Consider the following 27,079-nt stretch of genomic DNA (forward strand, 5'->3'; position numbering starts at 1 on the left):
TTGGAAGATCCCCCTGCCAACAGCAAAACACAAGATGAATATGTTTGTCTAAAACTAATTTAGCTTCTTCCAAAAGCCACCTTGTCAAATCCACATTAACAACCTAATAGCACTCTGTGATTTAGCACCATCACAAATGCAAATCATACAACTTCATTCGAGCCTAGGAAAGCAAGGTAATCAGCTAGCTCCAGGACAGATAGGACCTCGGTGACCCTAGTGCAAACCTGGGCATAATCCAGGGCTCCTTAATGACTGCCAGACAAACTCAGTATTAGCTCCAAATGCCATGCTCTTCTCTAGCACTGTTTACCCATCTGAACAGTAACCCAAACATAACAGAATCATCCCAAAATTTACCCAGCTGCACCTTCACTGCCAGATCTTAGCTCAAATGAACATAATTAGGCTTTAAATAACTGCAGGCCGGAGTTGCGACCAGACTATAAAATTAACCAGGTAATCCCTTCTGAACTTGGGTATTTACATGCACAACTAAACGTGAGCACCTGGCTAGGCTATAGGTACCAGCAATAATGCAACACAACACTCACCCAAAGTTAGTTATCTCCTAAAGAAAAGCTTTCTGGATTGCTTTTTGGATAGCAGTGAATTTAGGACTTGTCCTCAGTCTAGCTGACAACAGGTCTCTGGCTCTAACCTTTACTTCTTTGAACAAACACAAGTTGTGCTGAAGTGGTTATATACATCTTCAGAAAAAGTTTTGAAATTTCTCGTAATACTAAAAGGGATTTGAAGATAAAAGTTATTCTTAGTGAGCTTCTGTTACAGCTATTTGTTCTGTCTAGTAAAATTAAATCTGTGCCAAACACTTCATTTTTAAAACCATAACAAATTGGTGGAAAATATATTTTAGTTGCATGAAATTTTAAACAAATGTTTTTGAACTCAAATTATTACTCAATCTAGGCACAAAGTATACAAATATGTGGGGTGTTTTTGTTTTTTTCTTTTTAAACATAACTACTTTTGCCTTGCAGAATGGCCCCAGTTTGGCTCAATGCCACTGAAGAAAAATTCTGTACGAAGAGTGAAGGCATGCAGATCTTCCTTGAAAATAAGAGTGAAGATTATACAGAGATGATGCTGAGCACACTCAAACCCAACACATATCATTACCTGGAAAGCAGAAGATATCCCATTCTAAAAATAGCCTACACTAAGATAGCTGTAATCAACCACCTCCACATTATGCCTCCACAAATTAAATGGCCTGCACACAACAGACAATAGTCTCTCTTGTCACGCAGACTAAACTAGGCTTTCAGCTCTGCTCTACTACATGTCTACATGTCTGACTATCATTGAAGATTCTGGTATGGAAAATAAGTCATCAAAATATGGGATAAATGCTTTAAAAGACAAATTATTGACTTTGGGTGGCCATAATTTGCTAACTGCCTTCAATATTTATTGCCGCAACCACCCTTTTCTTCTGCTGGGCTCTGGAGAAGTTTGGAAAGGACTCACAAGACTACCAATGGAGGAGTTGAAATGGGCAAACCTTGTCTCTCAGTTATATTAATTCAACTTGATCTTATGCTGCTGCTCTTTCCCAATTCAATATCAAAGCTAGGGAATGCCCAGCTACAGCATAAAATAAACATGCCACTGGAAAAAACACTGAATACATCAGCATGAAAACGTCTTTCAAGAGCAGGCAGCTACAAAATTTGTCTTTGCTTGCCCCTCTTCACCTTTTTAAAATATTCTCTCTCTCCCTCTCTCTCTCTCTATATATATTATTTTATAAGCTTTCCATAAAAGTAGAGTTTACAAAGAGAATGTCTTTCTGACCTAAACTGCTTCCTGTTTCCAGAGCACGGACAGTTGCCTATGTTTGTTTTTAATAACAACTCTGACACTTCTACTACTACTAAAAAAAAAAAAAGAGAAGGCATAAAAGACATCTATCACAAACTCAGAAAATGTCCTTTGAATTCCTTTAAGAGCTTTAATCATACCCTCTTCAAACAAATAAAAGATGCCAGTTCTTATATAATTTTCCAAAGAATGAGTTTAATAAGTTGCACTTGAGTTCCAGGTTTTGACCTGAAATTCTGTTCCAGATGCCGGTGTGGCAGCTGACCGATCAATCCCAGAATCCAAGGAAAAACCTCCATAAATCCTGTGATTAAAAGAAACTCCTCGTCCTCTCATCTGAGTGGAATTTGAATTTCACTCAAATCTCCAGCGTACATACTACAGTCAGGTTTCAGCTGTCAGATGTTAACTGAAGTGCTGACACACAGCCCCTTACGGGAAAGATTAACCTTCCAAATCAACATCCATAGTCCTAAGAGCCTAATTTTAAATTAGAGTTTATAGAACCAAGTCATTGTTCCACAAGACTTTGTTTTGAACAAAATGCTTCACAATAATCTTAGAAATTCTGAGTCTGGTACATTTAGACCTCAGTCACTGAAGGAAGTTAGCTGCAATAGCTACATGGGCAGATCATTTACCATAAGTACCACTAGCAAAGTAATGTGGCAGTACAGAACTCAGTGGGAGGTTGAAAAAACTTCTGCGAAGCTAATTAGATACTTGGGAGATTAGTCTGTGCTCTGAGCTTTATTGACTTCAGTACCTGAACTAGCTAGGACAAGAATTTCCTGTGCAAAAAGCTGCAACCATTTAGTATTCTTCAGGAGTAGAGCACCTCCTAATCCAGCTCTCTCTTCAAAAAGAGTGGAAAGAAGCATTGAACTTTGCAAGTCGAAAACACTGAGAATCCACTCCAAGAAGGTCTTTTTCCCATTTACTTCTCATTTTTACCTAGTCAAAATATTCACATAAGAAGTTTTAATGTCAAAACCTATGTGCTGATGAGACTGTAACCGTGAACAGAAGCTAAGCTGGAAATGTCACTGACAAATGTAAGCAATCAGGAAATTTTAAAGCACATCCTCATAGCCTGCCATATCAAACCCACCAGGAATATTCTTTCCTGGCTATCAACATCAACCTCATTGCAGTTTTTAATCTCATGTTTAACTGTTTCTTATAAAACAAGATTTGTTCAACACTTTCTCAGGTCATAGGTCACTGAAAACTATTAACAATCAGATAGATCACAGAATTACAGAATGCAACAATTCCGAATAAACAGAGCATATAGTCACCACATAGCTTTGACAGCAGCACGGCTGGAACACGCATAGTAGAAATTTGGAAATTGTTAGGAACCCCTGGGGTTTGTGTTTGTTTTAAATTTAACCTGCACGAAATTAAGTTGTTACATATACTGGTGTTTATGACTTATACAAACAAGGTAACAAACAGAGGTAAACAGAAGGGAAAACTTCAACATGAGGCATTCACTGAAAGTGAGAAGAAAGTCCCATATTTGTAAGGCTGCTGAACTCCAAGTATGAGGTTGCCGAACTACAATTAACTTAAAACCAAAGTCATACCATTCTCAGTTTTTATTAAAAACACCTCTTCCACCTTCACATGGTTTACGACTGTATTAGTAAAACAAACCTAGAAAACGTTCCCAGGCATTGGAAGTTGCTTCTCTGTATTGCTAAACTGCTTTTGGCCTGTGCCAGGCACCGCTCTCCCAGACAGTGCCAGGACAGAGCTAGGAACTGACGAGCAGCAGCGACCATGCCCAACAGTCTGGGTGCAGCCACCCTGTTTGGAAGGTACCACAGTTGTTAGGTCAGACACAGCCCATTTGGCTTCTGTTCCAGAAAACACCACTGGTTTAGTAGATATCCAAAAGGTACTTACGCGTTCTGCTCCACTGATGATCACCGTATCTAATATTTGCTAATGCCTGTATTCATTGTTAAAACTCAAAACCGGCGAGCGGTAGGATGATTAAAAAAAGCTCAAAAGCCAATGAGTGCTGAAGATACAGAATTTGAAGTTGTCCCTTAGGTGCAAATGTAAACCCTACCCTGCCTTTTAATTAATGCAATTTTGAGAGCACTACAAAGAAACGTTAACATGCTTATTACGTGTTAGCAATACTCTGTACCTTTTAAGAACATAATTCAGTACTTCGCTCTATGTAGTTAAAATCCTATTCATTCTCCTTAATGAATTACTGTCTTCCCTGCTGGAAATAGTTCTAGTAATATTAAAAAGTGTCTCATAGCCATTAAACTTTATTGATGGTATTTTGTGCACAGAGATAGTGTAGTAAAATGAGTTTTCCTCCACATTCCCCCCCTTAATATTTTTTTACTTGCTCCCTTAACATTCTTTACCAAAACAAATAATCTTTCCTTATTAAGGTAGTGAGGTTACACCCAAAAATTACATGACTCCAAGGGAGCACTACACAAGAAAGAATCCACTAACGGCCACTGAATATTTGCAAGCCCCACCTAATTCAAGAACTCCATAACAGAAAATAACCAGTTTGGGAAACTATTAGAAAGAAGTACCACGTGTCTGCTCTGTTCTAGTTCTTTCTTAAACTGCTAGAGATGGTGTATAAGTTTAAACAGACCCTTGTTCTAATTAAGCACAGTATTACTTGTGTCTTTTCCAGTCAACAAATTAGTTTGATCATCTGAAATTTTTGTTATTGTTAGAATTGAATTATTGTTCTGTAAGCCTCACACACAGCAACTTAAACACAGGTTACTGAAGGAACCATACGATTCCTGGTAACAGGTAACTAAATTACGGGATTCAAGACCAGTACAAAGGTTATCAGGCACAAACTTCAGACTGCCACATCACCCTTGACACCATTCTGGAACTAAGCTATGCTCTGGAAAATATCCACAACTGCAGAAACTGAGAAAACACCTGCTGGTGGTAGCCTTGCCAGTTGACCTACATGGGAAATTTCTGATAAAGATGTTTGTAAAATTATCCATGGTTTATTAAAATAGTTCAAATAAATCATCAGTAGGGAAACTTTACTGGGAGCACAAGTGCTCAGAGTCCAGCCACTCCAGTACACATAAGGTTAGACAGAACTGGACGCAAAGGAATTCAGTTTGAAACTTCCTTCATTTCTGAACAGCTTTCAAGATGGGCTCCTGTTTTCCACAAACACTGCAGTGTCCTAGGACGTCTATACTCCCAAAGTCTGCTGACTCCCTCAGCTGTCTAGATTTTGAGCGCTAGAAAGAAAACCAAAACCAAAAGAAAACTCTGAAACGAGATAAAAACTAGCTCTCAGTAATAAGCCAGAAGCCCTGGTATCTTTAGGAAGAGAACAGCCTGCTTAGCACAAATTCCTTGGAGAAGGACAAGCAGATACTGAACAGAACTAGTAATGGTTCCTCTCATTTAACAACTGAAAATCTATGTGGAAACTAGTTCACCAGATGCTGCTGGTCCTATAATAGTGTCACATACACCCCGGTGGGTGACACTGAATGGCCTCGTTCACCTAGCCTGTACAACTGGAAGAAATACTAGCAGTTCTTTCCAACACCTTTTTTCACATACTAGAGCTTCCATCTTTTATTTCACCTTTGAGAAGTGCAAATACTTAATGAAAACGCTCATCCTTAAATGTAACTACAACAACAAAAAAGACAACAATAGAAGACATTTTCCCCTACTGCCTGCTGGTATGGTATCTGGGAGGAGAAAGAAAAAGGTCTCAATGTTGCCTTAGTACCATATAACTTCTGCTTTAGGTTCTCCTCCAGGCATTTCTTCTGTCATTTGTTAGATTCACTCATTTGTTGTAAAACTGAATTGTCTGACTCAATCTATCAAATCCTACACTTGCTTTCATTTCTAGCAGCATGAGTGAATGTCAGCAACCCTCCCTGACACGCTCTCCCTGTATGACCTCCCACTTTAAGTGGTCTCTGGAGATGGAGTTTGCTAAACCCCTCATCGACTACAGTGATAACCAACAGTTTCACTTTAATTATCTCAGCAGGCAGTCTGTACGAGTGACTCATAAAGCACCCTAAGATGATGTGTACAGCGAAAACAGAAAGGATTTTCCATCTTCCTCATCTCTGAAGTGGCAGTGAAAACAGGAAACACTACTTTTCAGACATCCTTATGACCACCTAAGAACTTCTGTAACACGACCTTTGGCTCAGTGCCCTCCCTAGAAGTAACAACCCACTGATACTTAGTACAAGGATAAAAGAACAGGTCAAGTATCGAATTATGGTCTCCTTCCTCACCCACTTGGCTTCCAATTAATGACTTATAAGCCAGAGATAGCATAAGGCTGAACCTCAAAATAAACTCATTAGTATCGTTTATTTACTTTAGTCATACTTTTGGTCTCTATAACTTCCTGGGGAAATGAGCTTCTTGACTTTATTACACCGCATGTGAAAAATACTTCCTTTTCGGTTGGCTGCATGTTAACTGTGTGCAACCATTTCTTACATTGTAGTACATAGAAAGTGTGATGGGGAAGGTGCTACAGAAAGTATTGCAATTTTATAGGCTATCAACTTGCTCTCTACCTTTCCCTACTGTTGTCATCTTTATGAGCTAAGAAATATTTATTTGAAAGCTATAATATGACCACCTACCAATTCATTCCTAATGCACTTTTTCTGCGTCATCTTGAAAAGCATCACAGATTGAAGCAATTAGACAACAAAGTAATCAAAGCAACTCCTGAATTTAGCAGTATGGGCACATTAGGACCTCCATTCAGATATTCACTTCTAAGAGTTTGGACAGAACTGCAGACAGTCAGACAACCTATGAAAACCAGCTGGCCTAAGTCAATGGTAAGTCTTAAAAAAAAAATGCTCAAAAATAAGTGGCAAAGTTATATTAAGTTCTCTTTTGAAAAATGCCAGAAAATTTCAGAATTTCAGAAGGATAAAAATACCAAACACTAATACAATTTCATACCTTTTGAAGCATAGAATAAAAAGAAAAACTACTAACACGGAAACAAAAGCTTGAAAACCAGCAACAATTCCATGCCTAGGACTAATTGATGCTTCTAACACCATCAGTCATCTATTATTTTTTTTTCTGCAAATGTGACTGTTGTCCTCAATTCCTAGAAGCAGGGGATAAAACAATTTTTTAACCACTGAAAATAGTAGACTTCCAAAATCCAGTTAATCAAATTTTGAACTGGAAGTGCAATACGATTCTCTCAGACAGCAGGAAGCTTAAAAGGTGAAGTCAGAAGAGCCCTTTACCAAGCTGAATAAGTCAGCTTCCCACATCTCATCTTTCCACAAATTCTTTAATATGCTTTCTTGGATAATTATCAGTCTGCTCCTTATATCAAGGCCAGTTCATTTTGTAAAGAATGACAAATATTCAGATAGTTAAGCACAAAGAGTGCCTTCTGTAACAATTCTGGTGATTTCTTAGTTAAAAAAAAAGACATTTTAAGCTACATTGTCAAGCTTTTTAATGCTCTACATTCTTTCACCAGCTTCTTGGTTTAGATCAGTTTGAAGACAAACACATCCACCAAATGCTAACAAATTCTTCCCCACTCTAGTGTTTAAGATGGAATTTGCTCCCTAAGATTAAAAAAAAAGCAACCCCTCTTCATACCCCCACCAAATAGTAGCATAATATCAATGCTCTTTATCTTTATGAGATATGTAAAAGAACAGGTAGTTACAGAGATGCGCTACTAGAAGTCAGCATTACATGTATTCAGAAACCATCGTTCTGCTTTTTTTCTGAATACATGACATTGGAATAACACGAAGTTGCTCCTCAATTTATGCATCACTAATGAGGTAAGTCAACGGTTCAGTCTGCTTGATTTATACAAGCTTTTTAAAGGCTGCATCAATGCTTTCTTGACACGAGCCTTTCCATGAAGAAAGTACTGATTACTACCATAAACATGAGCACCTATAACCATAAAAGGTAGCTACAAAAACAGCAAGTATGGCAGTATCACAATGATAAATACATCTAGTAAATGAAGCACCAGAGCTGTAGTTTAGGAATGCAAAGCATAAAAATGTCAGAATTCAGTCCTTGGACAGAAATCAGTCTAACCCCTCAATTTCATACCCCCCACAGTCCACAAGACAACTGTTTACATGAAGCAGACTTTCATTTTATATCAACAGCATTCTTCTTTTTGCCACATGGTAGATATTTTAAGATCTAAGAATGGATTTAGGTATGCTGGGTGAAAATGAGGACAGAGGAAAAGTACTTATCAAACACATACTTACAATTTCACTAGAGGCAGATGGAACTGTACTCGTTATTGCTGACTTTTTATTTTTTGGTCCTAACAAAGACACCTCTCTCAACAGTGACAATGCAGCTTTTCTCATCTCTTTGCCAGCATATCATTTTACTTAGCACATAAAGATAACAGAAAGATGCCTTACCTTTTTCTTCATCTATGCGAAAGACTCCTATACCAGACCCATCTCTGATAGAATATCGAATCTCCCCATCTCGTCCTGTGTCTTCGTCATAAGCAGATACTGTCATTACTGAGGAGCCAACAGGAGCATCTTCTTTTATAAAGCCTTTATCTGCAAATATAGAGAACCGTGGCGGGTGCAAGTTTTCATTCACATCAACTACCTCCACTTCAACATAACATGTAGAGGACAATGAAATGGGTTTTCCTTTGTCCTTGGCCCGCACAGTCAGGTTATAAAGTTGTTTCTTCTCATAATCCAGTCTTTGTACAATACGTATTGCTCCGCTTAGTTTATCAACATCAAAGGTGCCATCTCCACTGTCCAAAAGACTGTATCGTACTTGACCTGACTGGCCTAAATCAGGATCATAGGCTTCTAGCCACGTAATAATTGTTCCCTCAGGAAGATCTTCTCGAATTTTCACATGATAATTTGAAGGAATAAATTTAGGAGGATTATCGTTAACATCTTCTATAGACACTTTCAAAATAACTGTTGAAAATAATTGAGGTTCTTCAGTAGGTTGGTCCCTTGCCTCTATTTTCAAGAAATAGACATGCTGTTCTTCACGATCAAGAACCCCCACAACTTTCACAACTCCTGTCACAGCATTAATAGTAAACTTGTCTGTATCTGTAAGAAGAGAGTATTTTACTTCTCTATTAGCCCCCAAATCTTTATCAGTAGCTTCAATTTGAATAATTTCACTGTTCAGCTCTTTGTTTTCACTCACTTCTACAAAATAGCTGTCTTGTAGGAACTCTGGTGGGTTGTCATTAGCATCCAAAATTCTTACATCTAGAAGGTGCCAGGCAGACTTCTGTGGTATTCCAAGATCGTAGACAGTAATGTTCAGTGTATATTTATCTTTTACTTCCCGGTCAAGGGGAGACAAGATTTTCAGCATTCCACTTTCCATGTCAACAATGAAACTACTATCTTCGTTACCTCCAGAGATAACATACACTAACTTTCCATTGAAGCCAGTATCAAGATCAGTAGCATTCATAAGTATTATGCTGGAGCCCACAGGTTGGTCTTCTCTTACCTCAATGCTACTGGGGAGCGTACTTCTAAATTGAGGTGCATGCAGATTCACTGAGTGAGTGTCAAAGAAAACATCCTCAACTTCTCCACGGCTGTGCAATTTATTTGCTTGCAAGAGCTTCTCTGCGAGCATTTTGGCAACGCCAGTTTCTTCACACTGCAAGTTGACCGGTTTGCGACTAGTAGCTACAGTTATGTTGATATACAATGGTTTTGCAAAGTTTTCTCCATCTGTAGCTGTAATTTTCAAACTGTGAAAAGAAATTTTAGCACCTAGGCCATCTGTTAGTGACTGCTTGAGGGAAAGTACTCCAGAATTTGGATTTAGGCTAAATAAATCCAGTTCATTTCCAGATTCAATTTGGTATCTCACCAACTGAAGCTCATCAGCATCAATGGCAGATACGGTTGTTATTTGTTCTCCAACACCAAGATCCCTGGGGATTGTTCCCTCACAATTTATTTTCTCAAACAGAGGTATATTGTCATTCAGGTTATTTAAAATAATAGTAACAGGAACTTCAACTTCTCGACGATATGGTATACCCCAATCAGAAGCTCGAATCCTTAAATTGTAAAGCCTTGGCATCAATTCATAATCTAATTCTTCTGAGGTACTAATAACCCCACTGAAATGGTTAATCACAAATGGCAAAGGATTTAGGTTTGCGATGCTGTACGTCACGTAACCATTTTCCCCTTCATCAGGATCTTTTGCGCTTACTCTCATGACACTAGTACCTATTGGCATATTCTCATCAAAAGAAGCTTTATAGGATGTCTGAGTAAATTCAGGAGGATTGCTGTTCATGCCTAGTACCTTAATTAATACTTTTGCAGAAGCTCTTCTGTCACTTGTCACAACTTCAAGTTCAAAATGGGATGAGTATTGTGCTTTTATGGGTTCTGAAGTGGTAATGAGACCAGTGTGAGTGTTTAAATTGAATTTTACTTTGCCAGGTGTGTTTTTAAATATATATTTTAAATGGGGGTAACTAGGCAGAGCTTTTACCATTATCACAGGTGTGTTTGGAGGAGCAAATTCACTTATTTCAGCTCTATATATCTCTTTTTCAAATCTGACAGGACCAGACTTAAACAGTGGTGATGTCACATGAACAACTTTTACAGATGAAAACTGCTGAGGATTTCCTTTATCTTTAGCTTGAAGGGTAAGGTTGTATCCAAAGGGGTGGCTCTCCCAGTCAATGGGACCAATGGCTTTGATTCTGTATTCTTTACCTCCTGGAACAGACCTCACTGTTCTGAACTGCTGAAGTGGATCACCTGCAACAATATTTAATGATGCTATTTCTCCATTTGGACCTTGATCGTTGTCCTCTACAGTTACAACTGCATAAGTTGGATCCTTGTCTGATTCTGAGGGAGTCAGTGTAACAGCTGTAATAACAGGCGCATATTCATTTGCTTGCTCTACGTGCACAGTTAGTTTTGCCATACTGCTGATGCCACTGCTACCATACAGCTTCAGTCCACGATCCACTGCAAGAATTTCCATTTCATAACGCTTAGTGTCCGAGTAGTCGAGTCTACCAGTTAGCACTATCACACCACTAGTTGGATGAATAGCAAACACATCTGTTCTTTCTTTAAAGCTATAATAGAACTCTCCATTGGTTCCTATATCTGCATCTGTTGCACTGACTCTTGCGATGCTTGTCCTTATTGCTGTGTTTTCAGGCAAGGAAACACTGTAAGATGTTGGAGAAAACAAAGGTCGCAAGTCATTTGTATCCAGTACCTGTACCCTGACCTTCGTGCGTGTTTCAGCATTTGTATTTTTCTCAACTGCTTTAACAGTCAGCATATAATGGTCTTTTACCTCTCTGTTAAGGATAGCTGTGTTTCCTCCCTTGGTCCGTATTCTCAAAAAGCAGAAGTTTCCAAGAACATATTCTTCAGCTTTAAACAAGTTCTCACTGTCTCCAGAAATAATTTTGTATCTTATGTCCCATAATGGATTTGTGATGTAAATGCCCATTTTCACTGGATGCCCAACATAAGTCTTGGCTGCAGAATTCTCATACACAGTGGCATTATACTGTACTTGTGTAAATTGCATTGGTGGAGCATGATGTGGGATTTGATTTCCTTCACAGTTTCCAAAATGCTGCACCAGCAGCATCAGCAGCAACAGCATAGTCAAGTATCTTCCCATGGCAGCAATTACAAAAAAAAACCTGAAACAAGAGAAAGAAGCGTTAAGGCTTATGACTGTTCAAATACTACTTAGATGACCTCAATGCTTAGTTTAGAACACACACTTGCAAGAAAACTATTAGTTATACATCTACGTTACAACCATTTTTGCTGAAAGTTTCAATATGATTTCCAGTAACAAAAAAGCAGCTAAATTAAAATCCCCCCGAATTCTCAATCCTTAAAACCAAATTCTAAGAATTACTATCGTGACACAAGGAGAATGCACTCAGTTAACTTCATCTGAAACACTTCATGAAGCAACACTGTTAGGAGAAATATGCCAGTGCTGTCTACTACAAGTGAGCAAACTCGATCTGCATGAATTTGCAGTACTGAACTTTCTCTCCAGTCCTCTAGTTCTAGTTTTCTGATAGAAAATTATTCTCGCTCATTTCACTTAGATTGTAAAATGACTAATATCCAATGATGCAGAAGTAAACCGCAAGATATGGCTTAAGATTACCGTGAATTTTCTCGAGTATTCAATGTATCCTATAAACACCTGTTCCAAGAATTACAAAAATTATAAACAGGGAATTATTCCATACCTGTTTTATTCTCTCCTGTCTGAGTACCCTGATTAGGACAGTTGATAGCATTTTATTTTATTTTTTTAAGTCAAGCTCATCACTAAGCTGTACGACCATCAATAAAGAATGAAGCATATTCCTTTATTCCCCTCTCTGAACAGATCTGAAAAATGAGGATCAAGAGCTACGGGAACATGAATCTACCAAAATAACTGGAAGATCTATTGAGATGTGTTTCTTTTAAACACACACCAGAAATGACAGGGAAAGAGCCTGAAACAGCAAGACAGACATGGAGACATGCCTCATCAGCTCTATCTTTTGAGGAAGAAGTCAGTATATAATTTCCAATGCCTAAATCCAGGCAAGACTGCAGCATAAAGAAAGGCAGAAACCTCAGGAATGAGATCCTTCAAAACCACCCTCTTCATCTGGGTTTACAGCAAGAGTTGTTACTCCCAGATGTCTCACAGGATGATAAATCAAAGCTTTCAAAAAAATTGGGGGGGAGCGGCAGAATTTCTTTGCAGCAAGTAGAAAGCCATTTAACTTTAACTTGATTAAGTAGCACACATTCTTTTCTTTTACCTTCCCCTATTTATCTTCAGCATTTTTCCCTTGCCTCTTCTTTACTCTCTCCTTCCCTGGCTGGTCTTTGTCATACAACTTGCGTACTAATTCCCAACTGTACCCTCCTTTCATTCTTCCTGACCTTTTCTCCCCCATTTTATCCCTATTTTCCCCCTCTCTACCTCTGCCTGTCAGACGCTCCTCTGTGCCTATCCTCACACTGGTTCTGCTCACCTCAGCTCAAAGGGCATCTCATTCTGTTGTCGTCTTCCACCACTCATATTTTCTCTTACTGCTGTTTGTCTCTCCCTTAATTCCCACCTGCTTGATTAGATACCTGAAATACCCTATTGGCTGAAATTCCATGGATCATCTCTGCCCACTAGGAGATATTCGAGCAAATTAACCCGCTTGTGATAACAGTTCACTCCAAAGCCTCAGAAGCAGATGATTCAGTCAGAGCCATTATTAAATCAGCAATATTGAGAAACAAAGGACTTAGGACTCAGATTCACAAAGCTAAAGGAAATATTAGAGAGGAATAATAGAAACCCATCCGGGGAAGAAAAAAAGCAAAAATCTATGGTCTGTCTTCCAAATCTAGCAATTAACATACTTGATTAAGGCTATAACCATAGCAAACAATAGAAAGTAAGTCACTAGCTAGAACCACTACTTAAAAGGTCTTAAAGCTGGAAGAATGAAAGGTTGGGAAGGCAAATGAGCGAGGTTGCAACAATCACAATTTCAATGGATTAACAATATCATTTCTCTCTTCTCTACTGTTTTTCCTAGGCTATGGTTTATCCTTAGAATAAACAGACACTTGGGTCTCCAGGACTTCATTTTCTAAATAAATGAATATTTTCATCACAAAAATTACTGCAATAAATAACCTATATCAATACCTCTAAAATTCCAAGCAATTTAAGAAGTCATTATACCACACTAAGACACATGTCAAAAGTGATTACATCATTTGAAGTAATCAACAGAAACAACTCTCCCTGTGGAAGTCTTGGGACCTTCAACTCTGGCAGGTGAAAGGAGCTCTGCTCTATCAAATAAATGAGAAGGCTCTCCATGAGAGCCTTCCAAAAACTGTGGTACTTCCAAAACCATACACTCAGGGAAACAGAACAGAAGTATAGTCAGGGAAACAGAAGTTACTCTCTAGTCTTTCCTACCTATCAGAACATTTCTCTGTGAACGTCTTGTATTCTTCTCAGAGCCAAGGTAGCTCCTCACAAGTCACTTCAACACAATTCCTTAAACTTCCACCAGTCATTTTGCACTCTTGTCAAAACTGGACACATTTTAGGCCTATAATCTATTAAAATTCAGTATCAAAGAGCATGAACTCTGATTCTGTATTTATGGGGCTGCTATTAGCTCTTTTACTCCATTTGTTGGAATTTTAGCAGCTCTTCACTACCAAAAGCTACCTTATTGATCAGGTCTTAGGCTGCATAGTTTCCCTCTTTTCCTTCCTCAGCTGCACTAGGATGTTTTTGTTTGTTTTTATTTATGTTAAAATCCAAAACCCCATTTGTCTCCTGAAGCTATAGCATCCTGTAACTCACAGCCCTTACTTACTAGCAGTTGGCAATAAGCTGTCAGTACTGGTGTGTTTATTATGTAAAACACTATCTGTCTGCATCTTTTATCATTTGCTCCTCATATCTCAGGCACATTAGACTATGATGCATTAGACTGCATTAAGATATCCAAGCTCCTCATTAAAATTCTAAGCTGAACATATGTGTAGGTTTTACTATTACATAAATATTTTTCTGTGCCATAATACCTTAAGTACTCGTTGCTTATTTTCTGTAATAACTGCTCAGAACTGGCAACAGGCAGGCTATTAAACGTGGTTATGCAACTACCAGTAAGAGTCCATTCTGTAGCAGCGATCTCTAACGTCTGCTGAGTCACACCATACAACTGAAGAGCATCCCTCAACCGAACAGTTAACCACACTAAATAAAAAGAAGTTAGATACTTCTGTTACCTGACGTTTTCCCCATCTTGTGCCATAATTTGCAGAGCTACCAGAAATTAAAAATTGTTGAACCAAGACTATTATCAACATATAATGTGATCTTGATAAATATCTAAAGCATTAAACAATGTAAAAAGTTATCTACTAAGAGAAAGTATGAAAACGTTAAGATAAAGTGGTAACGTCTTAGATACAAACTCAGATGGCTCATTACAGTGAGCCAGAATGACTGAATTTCACAAACATTTTAGCCAAGGGCTACACTTTGAACTATTATTTTTTTTTAAATAAATCTTTGGAGTATCACCACTTTAGGATTTTCTGCATCCATTTCCAAAACGTAAAGCAACTGTTTGCTTAATAAAACATCATAGCCCTAGGTTTACAAGAAGTACATCGTATTTATTGTGGAAAGGTAATCTCTAACAAAATCTGATTTCCTATTTGGAAGGATAACTATTATTTATGTGCGTATTCATAACAATGATAGTTTTACTATTTAGATATTGCATTAACAAAATGATTTAACTCAATGTCACTCACATATGGGGAAAAAAAATACTAACACAACTTAGAAATATGAACTAACTTCACAGTAAAGGCAACAGAATCAGAGAATCAGGTGGGCTGGGTGACCTTTTACTGAAAACTTCCAAATATTGATGATTTGGATAAGATACAAGTTATATACATGTTTCTCTTTGAGGAATGCTTGCAGTACATAGACTTCAACCTGTATAGTTTGAAACTTGCAAGTTTTAATCATCAAACACAGTATGTAGCAACCTCAACACCGAACAGGCAAAACAAGCTTTGTCTTCCACAAAAGGTATCAATAGTGAACCTACATTGTGGGAGTTACTCCCCAGCCAATCACATAAAAATCACGGGCAGAAAAAGCCCCTTAACTGGGCCGGACAGGCTGTTACTACGAGCCTCAGTGCCATTGTTATACCCTTTCTACACACAAGATCTGCCAGTTAAGCCCAGAAGGACTTCCTGCAACACTTCGTTACATTGCTTGCCTTAGCCAAACCAGACTCTGAGCACAGCCTGTGAACACTGCACTTCGGAAACACCAGGGACCATTTTGGGGACTAAAATAAGTCCTTTAGTGCTGTTTGCACCATGATCGTCTTCTGAAAACTTTTACTAATTTCTAACAAATGAGGTAGCACTTTGCTTTGTTCTCTATGTTTTTTTGGCACATGCACACCACCTTCCCTGATTAGCAACTTTACGTTATTAACGCTAAAATGTCTCTACCAATCAAAACATCGCCGATTTACTTTAAAGGTCAGTTTTGATCATCACGTGCAAGTGATGCCATTTGACACAAACGCACTGTGAAAAGTTATTACTGCAGTAACTAAACTGTCATGACAGGGTTCCTATTGTAGAAGTCTAAGGGAGATCATGTGGCTTTGTGGATTGTACTAACTGTACAGTTACACCTTCTCTTTCAGCTTTTTTAAAAGCAATCATTTATGTAGACCAGTCAGGAAAAAAAGTCAGGTTTAACCGTTTCAACTTCCTCAAGACTCCAATCAAAAACTTAATAAATGTCTGATTTTCTTTTGAAATAAATACTGAAAGAGGTTTTCGTTGATTTTGGGGATAGGGGGAAGGGATAGGGACAACAGTGGGGGGCGTCTGTGTGTTGGTAGACAGAAAATTAACACTTGATGAAAGCATATACTAAAGTAACTTTACTAAAGATAGTAAGTTATTCAAAAAATGTACAGTACCGTAGAGGTTAACTTAACAGTTCCAACTTGTGACTAAACTCCAGCAAGGTTTATGTTTATATGCCCCACGGTAGGATTTAATCTCATGAGGTACTTTGATTTGTGCAGTTGAGATCTCTGCTGTTAAAGGAAACGCAGCTGCTGTATTCAAACAGCACGCAAAGATTCCCAAGCCTGAGCAAAACAAAGATTCACACCGACAATTTTTCTATTTACATACACCAGTAACTGCCGTGTGTCTAATACTAAACTCATCCATTGTACACAGAAAAGCAGATCTTTGGGAATTAAGAAGTTGGGTTGAAATTCAACATGATGACAACTTTGCGAGGACCAAGAATAATTTTACTGAGGTTGCACTCAGCTTTAAACTAAAATAAATAACAGATACAAATCTTTGCTGTTTTAGAGCTTTGCTTTTTCTTTTGCTTCCTTGCTTTCACTGAAACCAGTGATAACTTGGCCATATAAGGTTCTTTCTCATGCTAAGTTATAAAAGCAGTAGCCTATCGTACTGCTGCAACTACTAAAGCTCACCTTCCAGTGTCCTAAATGCAAGATTTCAGGATCTCACAGAGAACAAAAAACTTTGAAATAAAGTCTTATTCAGCGTTAAAACAGGGAATTTTACACACTAAATAGCTGAATAATATAACCACATGTTTAGACAGGTAAAAAGGCAGTATGCAGCGAGCAGGAGGCACAGCCATTACACACTATTCCTTTCTTTCACAGCAAGACAGCAGGAGCAGTATTTCCCATGCGGCCGCCTGGGAACAACTTGTAAGTAGCTCAAACTGCAGGAAAAACTGCTGTTAGAAGTCAGCGTTGATATTTTTTAAATTTCTTAATGCATCCCTCCGGCTCCCCCCCCCCTCCCCCCCCCCCCAAAAAAAAAAAGTTTATAAGCATTGGCAATGGGAAGCTCCACTGCCACTTGCTGACCCCAGGAGACTAAGCACACCTTTCCAACAAAGCTTGGTTTTGTCTGAGCTGCCAGAGAAGCCAGGAGGAGCGAGGCGAGCTGCCGGGGTCTCCGAGAGCCGCCTCCTCGCCTTCATCTCGCCGAGGAATCCGGCGAGGGGAGCACCGGGAGGCGCCGCGCTCCAGCGGGAACAAAGGGAGAAAATCACCCCGAGACACTTCTTCGCTGCCAGCCTCTCCCCTTGGCTTACCCGGGAATTAAGTTCACAATGGCCCATTAAACACATCCCAAGGCAGACACCTTGCCTCCAGGGGCAAAATATGATCACCACCTTTTTTTTTTTTTTTTCCTCGACATAACTTCGGATCAACCTGCCGCCTCGCCTTCCTCCCTCCCCCCCCTCCCCTCTCCTCTCGGCCGGCAGACCCCCAAAACTTCTCCCGACTCGCCCGGCTGACCCCACCTCAGTGCCCGCGGGGCGGGGACCAGCCCCGCATGGCGGCCCCGGACCGGGCCGTTCCGCACCGCGCTCCGCTCGCCTTCCTCCACCGCTGGCCGCCCGTCCCGCCGCTCGCTGCCCCTCGGCGCCGGGCCGTTCCCCCCCACCCCACGCCGAGCCGCCGGCTCCGTATTCCTCCGCCGCGCCGGCCGCTCCGGATCTCGTTTGTGCCGACGTTCCGCGGGAGCGGCCCCCGCACCCCGGCCCCTCCGCCCCGCCCGGGGCCGGGCCAGGCGCGGGGTAGGCGGGAGCGGGGCCGGCGGCCGCTCCCCCGGGCAGTGAAGAGCGGCCGGGGGGGGGGGGGGGGAGGGGGGAGGCGGCTGGGAAAGTTCGCCCGGGCAGCGGTGGCTGCAGAGGGAAGGGGAGCTTGAGGGACGGCGCCGGGACGCGCAGTCCCCGCTCAGGGCGCTCCCCGCAACGGGCGTTTAGCAGCCGCTGACCCTCCTTGGCCACCAGCAACCGGCGCCCGCGGGGCTCGCAGACGAACGCCCCGAAGGAGCACTCCCTGCTCCTTCAGAAGCGATCGCGCTCGGTAGCGATCAAACGTTCGCCGGGGAATCCCTCCCGGCTCGGCTGCGGGCGGGAGGAGCCGGCGGGGGCGCGAGTGGGGCGCTTTATTAGCCCCGTAAATAAATAAAGCCAGCTGTGCGGAGGAGGGGGACCCTCCCTCAGCGGAGCCCTACGCGCACCGGGGCTGGAGATCAGAAGAGAGCGGCGCCTTCAGAGAGCGGCCCCTTCCCGGTGCCCTCCCTTCCCTCGGGGAGCGGCCCCTTCCCTCGGGGAGCGCCGCTCCGCTCCCCTCAGCCGCCCTCGCGCCCTCCCGGGTCAGCCCCCCGGAGCCCCCTCGCATCCCCCGGCGGCGCCGCAGTTCCGCAGCGGCCGGCCAGGGGGCGCCGCGCCACAGCGCACTGGAGGCCGGGCACGCCGCCGGCCGCCAGCCCACGGCCCGGCGCGGAGCCCCGCGGAGCCCAGCGCGGCTCCCGGGTCGGTCCGGGAAGGCGGCGGTGGCGCCTCGGGTGCGTCTAGGTCAAGTCGGCGTGCCTATATAGATATATGCCCGTATATACGTGGGTGCATATATAGAGGGATATACGCACACGACGGTTTTAAACTGCAGCAGCCGGGGGCTGAGGCGCAAGCCCCCCGAGCGCCGCCGCTGAGCAGCGCAGCGAGCCCCACGTGAAGCACCTCTGCAGGCGCCCCGCTGCGAATAAACTCCTCAAACAAAGAACTCACCAGGCCAGCTGGACTCGGCGCTCCCCTCTCAAAGTCCGCTCCAGCTCAGTTCATCTCCGCGCGCTTCCTTTTCCCTCCCCTCCGGTTTTTTTTCTTTTTTTTCTCTTTTTCTTTCTTATTTTTTCCTGGCCTTCGGCGAAGGAACGAGAGCAGCCCCGGCGGCCGCGCACCTCTACAGCGGACAGCCGGCCGCGGCCCCGGCGCTCAGCGAGCGCGGCGCCCGTCCCCATCGCCACAGCGCGGCATGTCGGCTCCCCCCCATCGGCTGCCTGCTACTGGAACGGCGGTGGGAAGGGGGAGAAGAGATGGGGAGGGAGGGAAAAAATAATAAAACGAAAAGGGAAAAAATAAAAAGGAGAAGGAAAAAAAAAAAGGAGGAAAGGAAGGCGAAAAGGAGAGATCCAACTTTCTCAAGACATGTCCAGGCAAAGAACGGGAGAGTTGCGGAGTTGCAGCGTCGGAGAGAGTGAGTGGGGAAGCTGCGACGGATCGCTGGTTCCCTCCCTCCTTCCCCCGCCTCCCTCCCTCCCTCTCCCCCTTCTCTCGCGCTCCGTCCGCCCCCCGGACCCCACTGCCGGCGGCACCACCCCCTCCTTCCCCTCACCGCTGCGGCGGCGGCGGCGGCGCGCACCCCGCCGGGCTCCCCTCGGCCGCTCCGACACGGCTCCGCGCGGGGCCGCTGCCGCGCACCTGGGCCGCGGCCGCCCGCAGGTGAGGCGGGGCGAGGCGGCCCCCTCAGCCGTCCCCCTGCCACCGCAGGACCCTGCCGCGGGGGCGACCGACCCTGCCGCCGTCGCAGCGCCGGCCGGACAGCGCGACCCCTGCTGCACAGCGGGTCCTCGGCGGGGCACTGCCGCTGGAAGGGACGGCTGGCTGCCGGTGGGCCGAGCACGGGGATCGCCCGCTCTCCCCCAGCCACGCCAGGGCTGGAGTCTTCTCTTCTCTTCTCTTCTCTTCTCTTCTCTTCTCTTCTCTTCTCTTCTCTTCTCTTCTCTTCTCTTCTCTTCTCTTCTCTTCTCTTCTCTTCTCTTCTCTTCTCTTCTCTTCTCTTCTCTTCTCTTCTCTTCTCTTCTCTTCTCTTCTCTTCTCTTCTCTTCTCTTCCTCTTCCTCTTCCTCTTCCTCTTCTCTTCCTCTTCTCTCCCCCTTTTCTTCCCCCTCCTTTCTCCCCCCCCTTTTATTCTACCCTTCTCCTTATCTTCTCTCCCCCCTCCCCTTTTCTTTTTCCCTTTTCCTCAGGTGAGCTGTATTTTTTAAGAAACAACAAAGGGGTTCCTGTTTGCCTCCCACCTTGAAAAAATAAGAAATAAAAAAAATGGCAGTTCCTTCTCAAAAACAGTAAAGCACAACCAAGCAAGGCATGTTTATCATATTTACACTGTGGTGCCCCCTCATTTTGAATGACCGCTGATCAGTCACTCTTGATACAGACCTGGAGAAGTGGCACTGTGAAGTGGTAGTGATCAGCTGGAAGCAGGGGGTGGGTGAGTCAGTACTGAATGGTGGGGATTATTGAATTTTGGAGAAATTACAGAAATGGCTTTAAAAGCAGCTCACCTGAGAGAGAGAGAAACATTAAATTTGTAAAGCACTCTGAGATTCTCAGAAAGTAAAATCTTATTTTGTGACACCATTTATCCCTAAGGACCCAGAAGTTTGGACCTTCCTCCAAAACTCAAATTGACTTCTGAAGACATTGGGTCATTGTTTCCTATAAGATACACCAGTGAAATCTACCAGCCAAATGAGCATGCAGTACATTCTGTGTTAGGAAGAGCAGATACATACTGCAGTGCATAAATACTAAGTACATTTCCAAATAGTGCATGCAAGCCAATTCACCCTGGGAATGATCACTTTGAATGAACCTGTCTGGAAAGTTTAATGTCAAAATTCTCTGGTCTTGTAGATTTCCACAACAAACACAGCTGATTGATTTAGTGAGCATCTCAGAGGTACTTTCTGAAGACCCTAAATGGAATTATACTAAGTCCTTATCCAAGTGCTACTGGGCCAAATGATCTTTCCTTCTGTGAGGACTCCTTCAAAGGGATCTTCATAAAGTAAACTGCACTGAAAATAGCATTCCTGAAATGAGCTAGAAAAGGGAACATTTTAAAGACTTCATAGTTGAGGGCTAGAAACAACTACTCAGTAAAGTTGCAAATACTTCATATTTTCAGAGAATGAAATTAGCTATTGTTCAGATTCATAGCCATGTTATAGCTGATTTCTCAGATGAGTAATGAAGGTTAGTGGTTAATTAAACTAACCTCCTATAAGTGGGGCAGAAGCATCTTTCAAAAGTATCTGGTAAAGTTAGACAAAATATAGGGGCTTTTGATTTGGATTTTCTAGTATATTCATGCTATGCTGACAATAAGTACTTTAGGTGAAGAATAAAAGGATATGCTGTCATTCTCTATCAGTGGGCAGTGGCTTAGCACTTCAGATAAACATTGGAGCCAAGATGTCCAAGCAAGTGCATACATAAGTCTTCTTGATATATATAATTTTAACTTCTGAAACAGGTTTCTAATGTCATGAATAATATTGACAAAGCCATTCTGATAACATAGTTGCTCGATATTCCATTTTCTTTTCCTGTTTTCTCTGCTCTCTCTTTTTTTTTTTTTTCCCTCAGAAATAGTGTTAATAAAGATAGTACAATCATTGTTATGCTTTTAAGGATGAATCTTCCCATAGTATTTTTTTATATATATAATGAGCTAAATAAATTAATATATTCTGTGGATAGGTATGCATTGTGCTAATCTATAGAGCTGTTATGAAAGAGAATACTTGAAATCACACTTCAGTGCCTAGGGCTCCATACGCTGCTGTAAAAAGCTTCCAGTCTTACAACCATTGTGGCAAAATATGTTCTAGACTTGGTGTTCGCTATGATCTATTAACATACCCTTGTTCTTATGATACTGTCTAAGATGAAGCAATTTTTGGCTCATTTTGTAAATGGAAAATAAATACATACAGTTCTTTGGATTAGATAGTTTTCTTTTAAGAGACATATAGATACTTCAAATTCAGGCTTAGTTCCCAAGAACTGGAATAGAAATCTGGTATCAGACTGCCAGTGAACAGTTGTGTTAGAGAACCTTTGTCATAAAAGAATAAGAAAATCAGAAATTACATTCCCTCTTAATTATCCTCTCCCTGTAAGACTTTGTAGCACTAACACTCTCACTAATCCACCTCAAAGCCTAGCATCGTAGATCTCAACTCTTGTTTGCTATGTATTTAACAAACAGGAGCTGATATATGAACTGGGCAAGTCAATAATTAGGAAGTAAATACTGAAGTCGAGTGTCCTCCAGCCCCACATATGAACACGGGAATGCTATCTTGAGTACTTTGGACTGATCTCCCAGCTCCCATTTTGGAGAAGAGAAGTTAATCTCAATGTGTAGGGACTTTAAGCTACATAAAGCATTAAAGATTGATATCAGTACTTTGAATTGTACCAGCTCAAATTGATGGCAAAGGCAAGGATAATTATGGCTCGGTCTCTATGGGGGAGAAACAGTTGCAATTGCTACACCAAGTGCAGCTTAAAAAAAAAAAAAAGGCAAAAAAAAAAAAAAGCAATCAACAAACCAAACCGCTTCTGAACACAATAGCAGCCTGTGACTCAGGGGCAATCAAGGGCCAATAAACATTGAGCCTCTGTGGCAGAGGGCAAATACATCTTCTTAGTAATGGGGTCAGGCACAGTTTCAAGCAAGTTCTCAGTCAGTTAAATATGAACCAATCTGACATTGGTTTTACAGTAAAAATAAAATTCTCTACTGTACAAGAAGCTAGCATAAAACCTGTACCCTATCTAAATTTCATTTACACGGAGGGAAGAAGGCTGATTAGTAGAAGCTCTGCTCCAGCCATTCTTTTCCTCATCTAGCCCCAATCTTTTATAACAGCAATTTGGGAAGAACTTCCAAGCATCTCAATTAGTAGCAGTATTTGGGAAAAAAAAAATAAAAAGGAAAAAAAACCCAACTTTTTAATCATCCTTTCATTGTGCTACAGCAAAGGATGTATATTCCTTTACCATTCTGTATATAGATATATACATTTTTTTTTTTCTTGTAAATGCAGACCTGGGGAATAAAAAACAATTCAGCCTGTTCTTTCTGGCTGTTCTTTCTCCTACTCTCTGCAAACTTGAGTTGAACCAGACTGGTCCACTTTCCCCCCCCCCTTTTTTAAAGGGGAAAAAAAGGGCAGTTTGTATAAGGTACACAACTGAGACAATGCTGTGCTTTTTCTACCTAAACTTTTTCAAACTTCCTGAAAATCTTTAGGATTGCTTTTGATTGCACTTCTGTACCTGGCAAAATTTGAGCAAGAATATTCACCTTTTCATAGTTTAATTATTTTTATTGACTTTCTGTTACCCTAGAGAGTTCTCACAGTGTAAAATAACATTGGCTATTTGATTAGGTACCCTTTCATTTTGCTTTTCAAGACTTTCAAAGCAGCAGTGTCAAAATAATAGTCATATATCAGTGTCAGTATAATGAAATGCTAAACAATCTCAGCTACTTGACAATCTGTTGTATGCCCTGTGAACCTAAGGAGCAGTTTACTGGGGCAACTCAGTCATTAGACCTGTGAGCTACAGCTATTTGTGGATATCCATTAAATACACACATATGCAATAGTAAAGAAAGCCTGGAGCAATTCCAGAAAGGAAAAAAAATGGAAAGAACTCTTAAAAGATTATTTACAGTTTCTAGGTACAACTAGTTCTTTGGTGAGGACTCTGGGCAGGGCACCCAAATATTTGAACAGTTATTTTTTGAGCCTTCAAACAATCTGATCTGTAAAGGAATTTATTTTGTTATTATTATTGTTGTTGTTGTTGTTATTAAAAATAGCAGGAATGAGAAATATGCCATCTAAACAAAAGTAGGCTAGGCAGCTTCATATTTACAAATTTTTAATCCTACAGATTGCATCTATGTATCTCATCTTTTGAGAAGCATTTTTGCTTCACTTCAGAAACGAGACACATTTCCACATTGCACTTTTCTTCACCAACCTGTCTTAGGCTAAAAGCTAGCCAAATAGATTGGTTTAACCAAAAACCACCACATAAGTGAAGTCTGCTTTCATGGCATTTATCCTTCTCTGTGCCTTACTGGTAAACTGGAATGAAACCAGCTACAGAGTTATGAACAGCCCTGGTATTTTTATTCGAGGTCTGGACAGATATTAGGATAATGGTTTGTGCTAGTGTATGCAAAACCAAATTGCAGCATCCCACTTATCTTCGGTGTTCCCAAAGTTGCAAGGTATTTAGGTGGCTTCAAGCTCAGCTAAAGCACTGTACATTTCTATATTTTAGACACTGATACTTCAAATCTAGTCAAGACTAGGAGTGAGCCTAGTAGAAAAAAGGGTCAAGTGCCCATGCGACATATCCATACTTTTTAGGAGGGAAAAGCATAGGAGGAAGGCTGGTCTGGGGAAAATGAAAGATGTTAGAGCCCAGCTGAGCTGAATTTTCATAGTGGTCAAAGAAATAAGAGCAATGGGGAGTCTCTCTCTGCAGGACAAAAAATCTGCTCTCCACTGGGTCTTAAACCTCCTGTTTTCTTGAGCTGGGCCTTCCTGAGCTATAAATTAAGCAAGTTGAAGCTTAAGGATTTCAAAACTCAAAATGTTGGAGTCTAGTTGATGTTAGTATATCATAGTGCTAAAAGATGGTTATAAATAGGGAACATAGCTTTCTCGGCTTTGAGCAGTCAGAATTAGTCTTCCATGTTCTGCTCCAGAGCTGGGGGAAGTTCAGAAAATTAAAATGTTAAGAGCTTCAGTATTACATAGGGCTGATTGAAGTAAAAGAAGAGCTGATGTTTGTTGTGGTTCAACCTGGCAGATAGCTAAGCACCACACAGCTATTTGCGCACTCCCCAGCCCCCGCAGTGGGAAGGGGGAGAAAATTGAAAAGTGCAAGAACTCTTGGGTTGAGATAAGGACAGTTCAATAAGAAAGGGGTAAAAAATAACAACAAAAAGAATAAACAAAACAAATGATATGTGATGCAATTTCTTACCACCAGCCACTGATGCCTAAGCAGACCTTAAGCAGCGGCAGTCCCCCGGTCAACTCCTCCAGTTTTATTGTGAGCATGAAGCCACATGGTGTTGGACATTCCTTTGGCCAGTCTGGGCCAGCTGTCCTGGCTGTGTCCCTTCCCAGCTCCTGGTGCACCCCCAGCCTCCTCGCTGGCAGGGCAGCACGAGGAGCTGGAAAGTCCTTGGCTCTGTGCAAGCACCACTCTGCAACAACTAAAACATTGGTGTGTTACCAGCATTATTCTTATCCTAAATCCATAACACAGCAACATACCAGCTACTAGGAAGAAAATAAACTCTATCCCAGCTGAAAGCAGCACATGTCAAAATACAATGTTCTGTTTTATAGTGCAATACTGATCCTTCTGGTTCTAAAACTGGTCCTAAAACTAGAATTAGGATTTGAAGAAACATAGAGAAAAACAGAGAGCCTCTGTGCCTGTGGTACTAATAAATGTGAGGAATAAAGCTGATTGCTGCATAAGCCATGAACTTGCTTAGTGTTCATGGATTGGTAGCTCAATTTTAATTTAGTCTAGAATGATTAATGCTGGACTTCAATACTCTGAATGACTTAAAAATTCTTCAAGTCATAAAGAAGAAGGAAAAGCATAGGTCTCTACAGGGACTAAGTCATTATTCCCCTTTTATTGTGGTCACTTGTCCTTTTATAAACACTGGTTTTAGAGTCACAGCTTATAAATCCTTTGCATTTATATATATATATATATATATATATAACTCTGAAACTTAATTGACTACAGTGTACTGTAGGCCTCAAAGAGATTTTGATTGAGCTGGTGTCTACAGTATTGTAAGCCTCATGTTTCTTTAGAAGGTGTGGCTTTCTCCTCTAGCTTTAATTAATCTTTGGTTATGCGTTGGTTTAGGATTTGCAAATCAAAATAGTTAAAAACTTAGATGACTTCAGGATTTTGAAAAGCGGATGGTTAAAAGGAAACTGCTTTCACTAAGGTCCATTGTTTTATTCTGTAGGATGGAATACTGTGCCTGATCCTTCTGCTACAATTAGTGTAGACTAATGTCTAAGATCAGGGTTTTCAAAAATAAAGAATTGAGAACCTAGTGAACACCTGTATGCTGCAGAGGTTTATTCTCCTGTGTGTGTGTGAATATTTATGTTTTCTTTTACTGTAGGCTCTGAGCCCTTGGATTTAATCACAATGAAGATTCATGGTCTTTATTGATGGTTCGATCCCATTTTACTAGTGTTAGGATTCATTTCCAAGTATGTGTTTCGTACATGGATCAACCTTCTGGAGTCCAATATATTTGGGTATATTATTTCTTTCTGTGGAAGAGTGGAAGGAAAGACTCTGATGAATAGACATTTCCATCCCATGTGGCATCTTACCTATTTTAAACTGGGTTGCCTGATTCAGAAATACATACGTACAAAGGCCCTTACTTCATTTGTTACGTGGCGTTCTCTGTATTATTAATCAAAATCCAACTTCAGTCAGTGAAAGGAATCTGAGTTTGGTGAATGACTACTGGATCATACAAGTGCAGGAATACATGATTAACCAACAGAAGGTTCTCAGCATGACAAATCTGTTCTCCTATTAGCTGTCTAGGCCAGGCACAATGTCATAGCAAAGAAACAAAAGTTGGTTCTTTAAGGAGAGTTTGCTGGAAGGAACAGACAGCAGATACTGAGCTGGCTGCCAGGGGTGTTGGAAAATACCAGAGGGCAGCTCTTTGCTACTCAAAATGTTACTCAATTGGTTGAAATAAACCCTGAATGGGAAACTAGGATCCCTTCTGCAAGGGCACAGTGGGCAGGGAAAGAATCATGAACCCTTTTTACTTATTTATTTATTTCTCTGTTTAC

At 41.4% G+C, this 27,079-nt stretch overlaps 1 protein-coding gene across 9 annotated transcripts in view; it reads right to left on the reverse strand.

Annotated features, from left to right (window-relative positions):
* The window catches only part of FAT1 (FAT atypical cadherin 1), a 109,076-nt gene extending 89,504 nt beyond the window's left edge, over positions 1–19,572 (reverse strand). For 8 of the 9 annotated variants that reach the window (XR_007168856.2, XM_048078317.2, XM_048078314.2 and 5 more), the window contains exons 1-2: positions 19,129–19,572; positions 8,304–11,593 (exon numbers count right to left, since the gene is read on the reverse strand). Coding sequence is in view for 8 of the 9 variants with exons in the window: in XM_048078317.2 (XP_047934274.2) it covers positions 8,304–11,571 (3,268 nt within the window). In the remaining variant the exon portion in view is untranslated. Of the gene's footprint in view, positions 1–8,303; positions 11,594–17,856; positions 18,046–19,128 lie in introns of those variants that run through there. The other variant, XM_048078316.2, reaches the window with a different exon arrangement.
* Between the last annotated feature and the right edge of the window lie 7,507 nt (positions 19,573–27,079).

Source organism: Anser cygnoides, chromosome 4 (genome assembly GCF_040182565.1).
Source record: "Anser cygnoides isolate HZ-2024a breed goose chromosome 4, Taihu_goose_T2T_genome, whole genome shotgun sequence".
Taxonomy (NCBI): domain Eukaryota; kingdom Metazoa; phylum Chordata; class Aves; order Anseriformes; family Anatidae; genus Anser; species Anser cygnoides.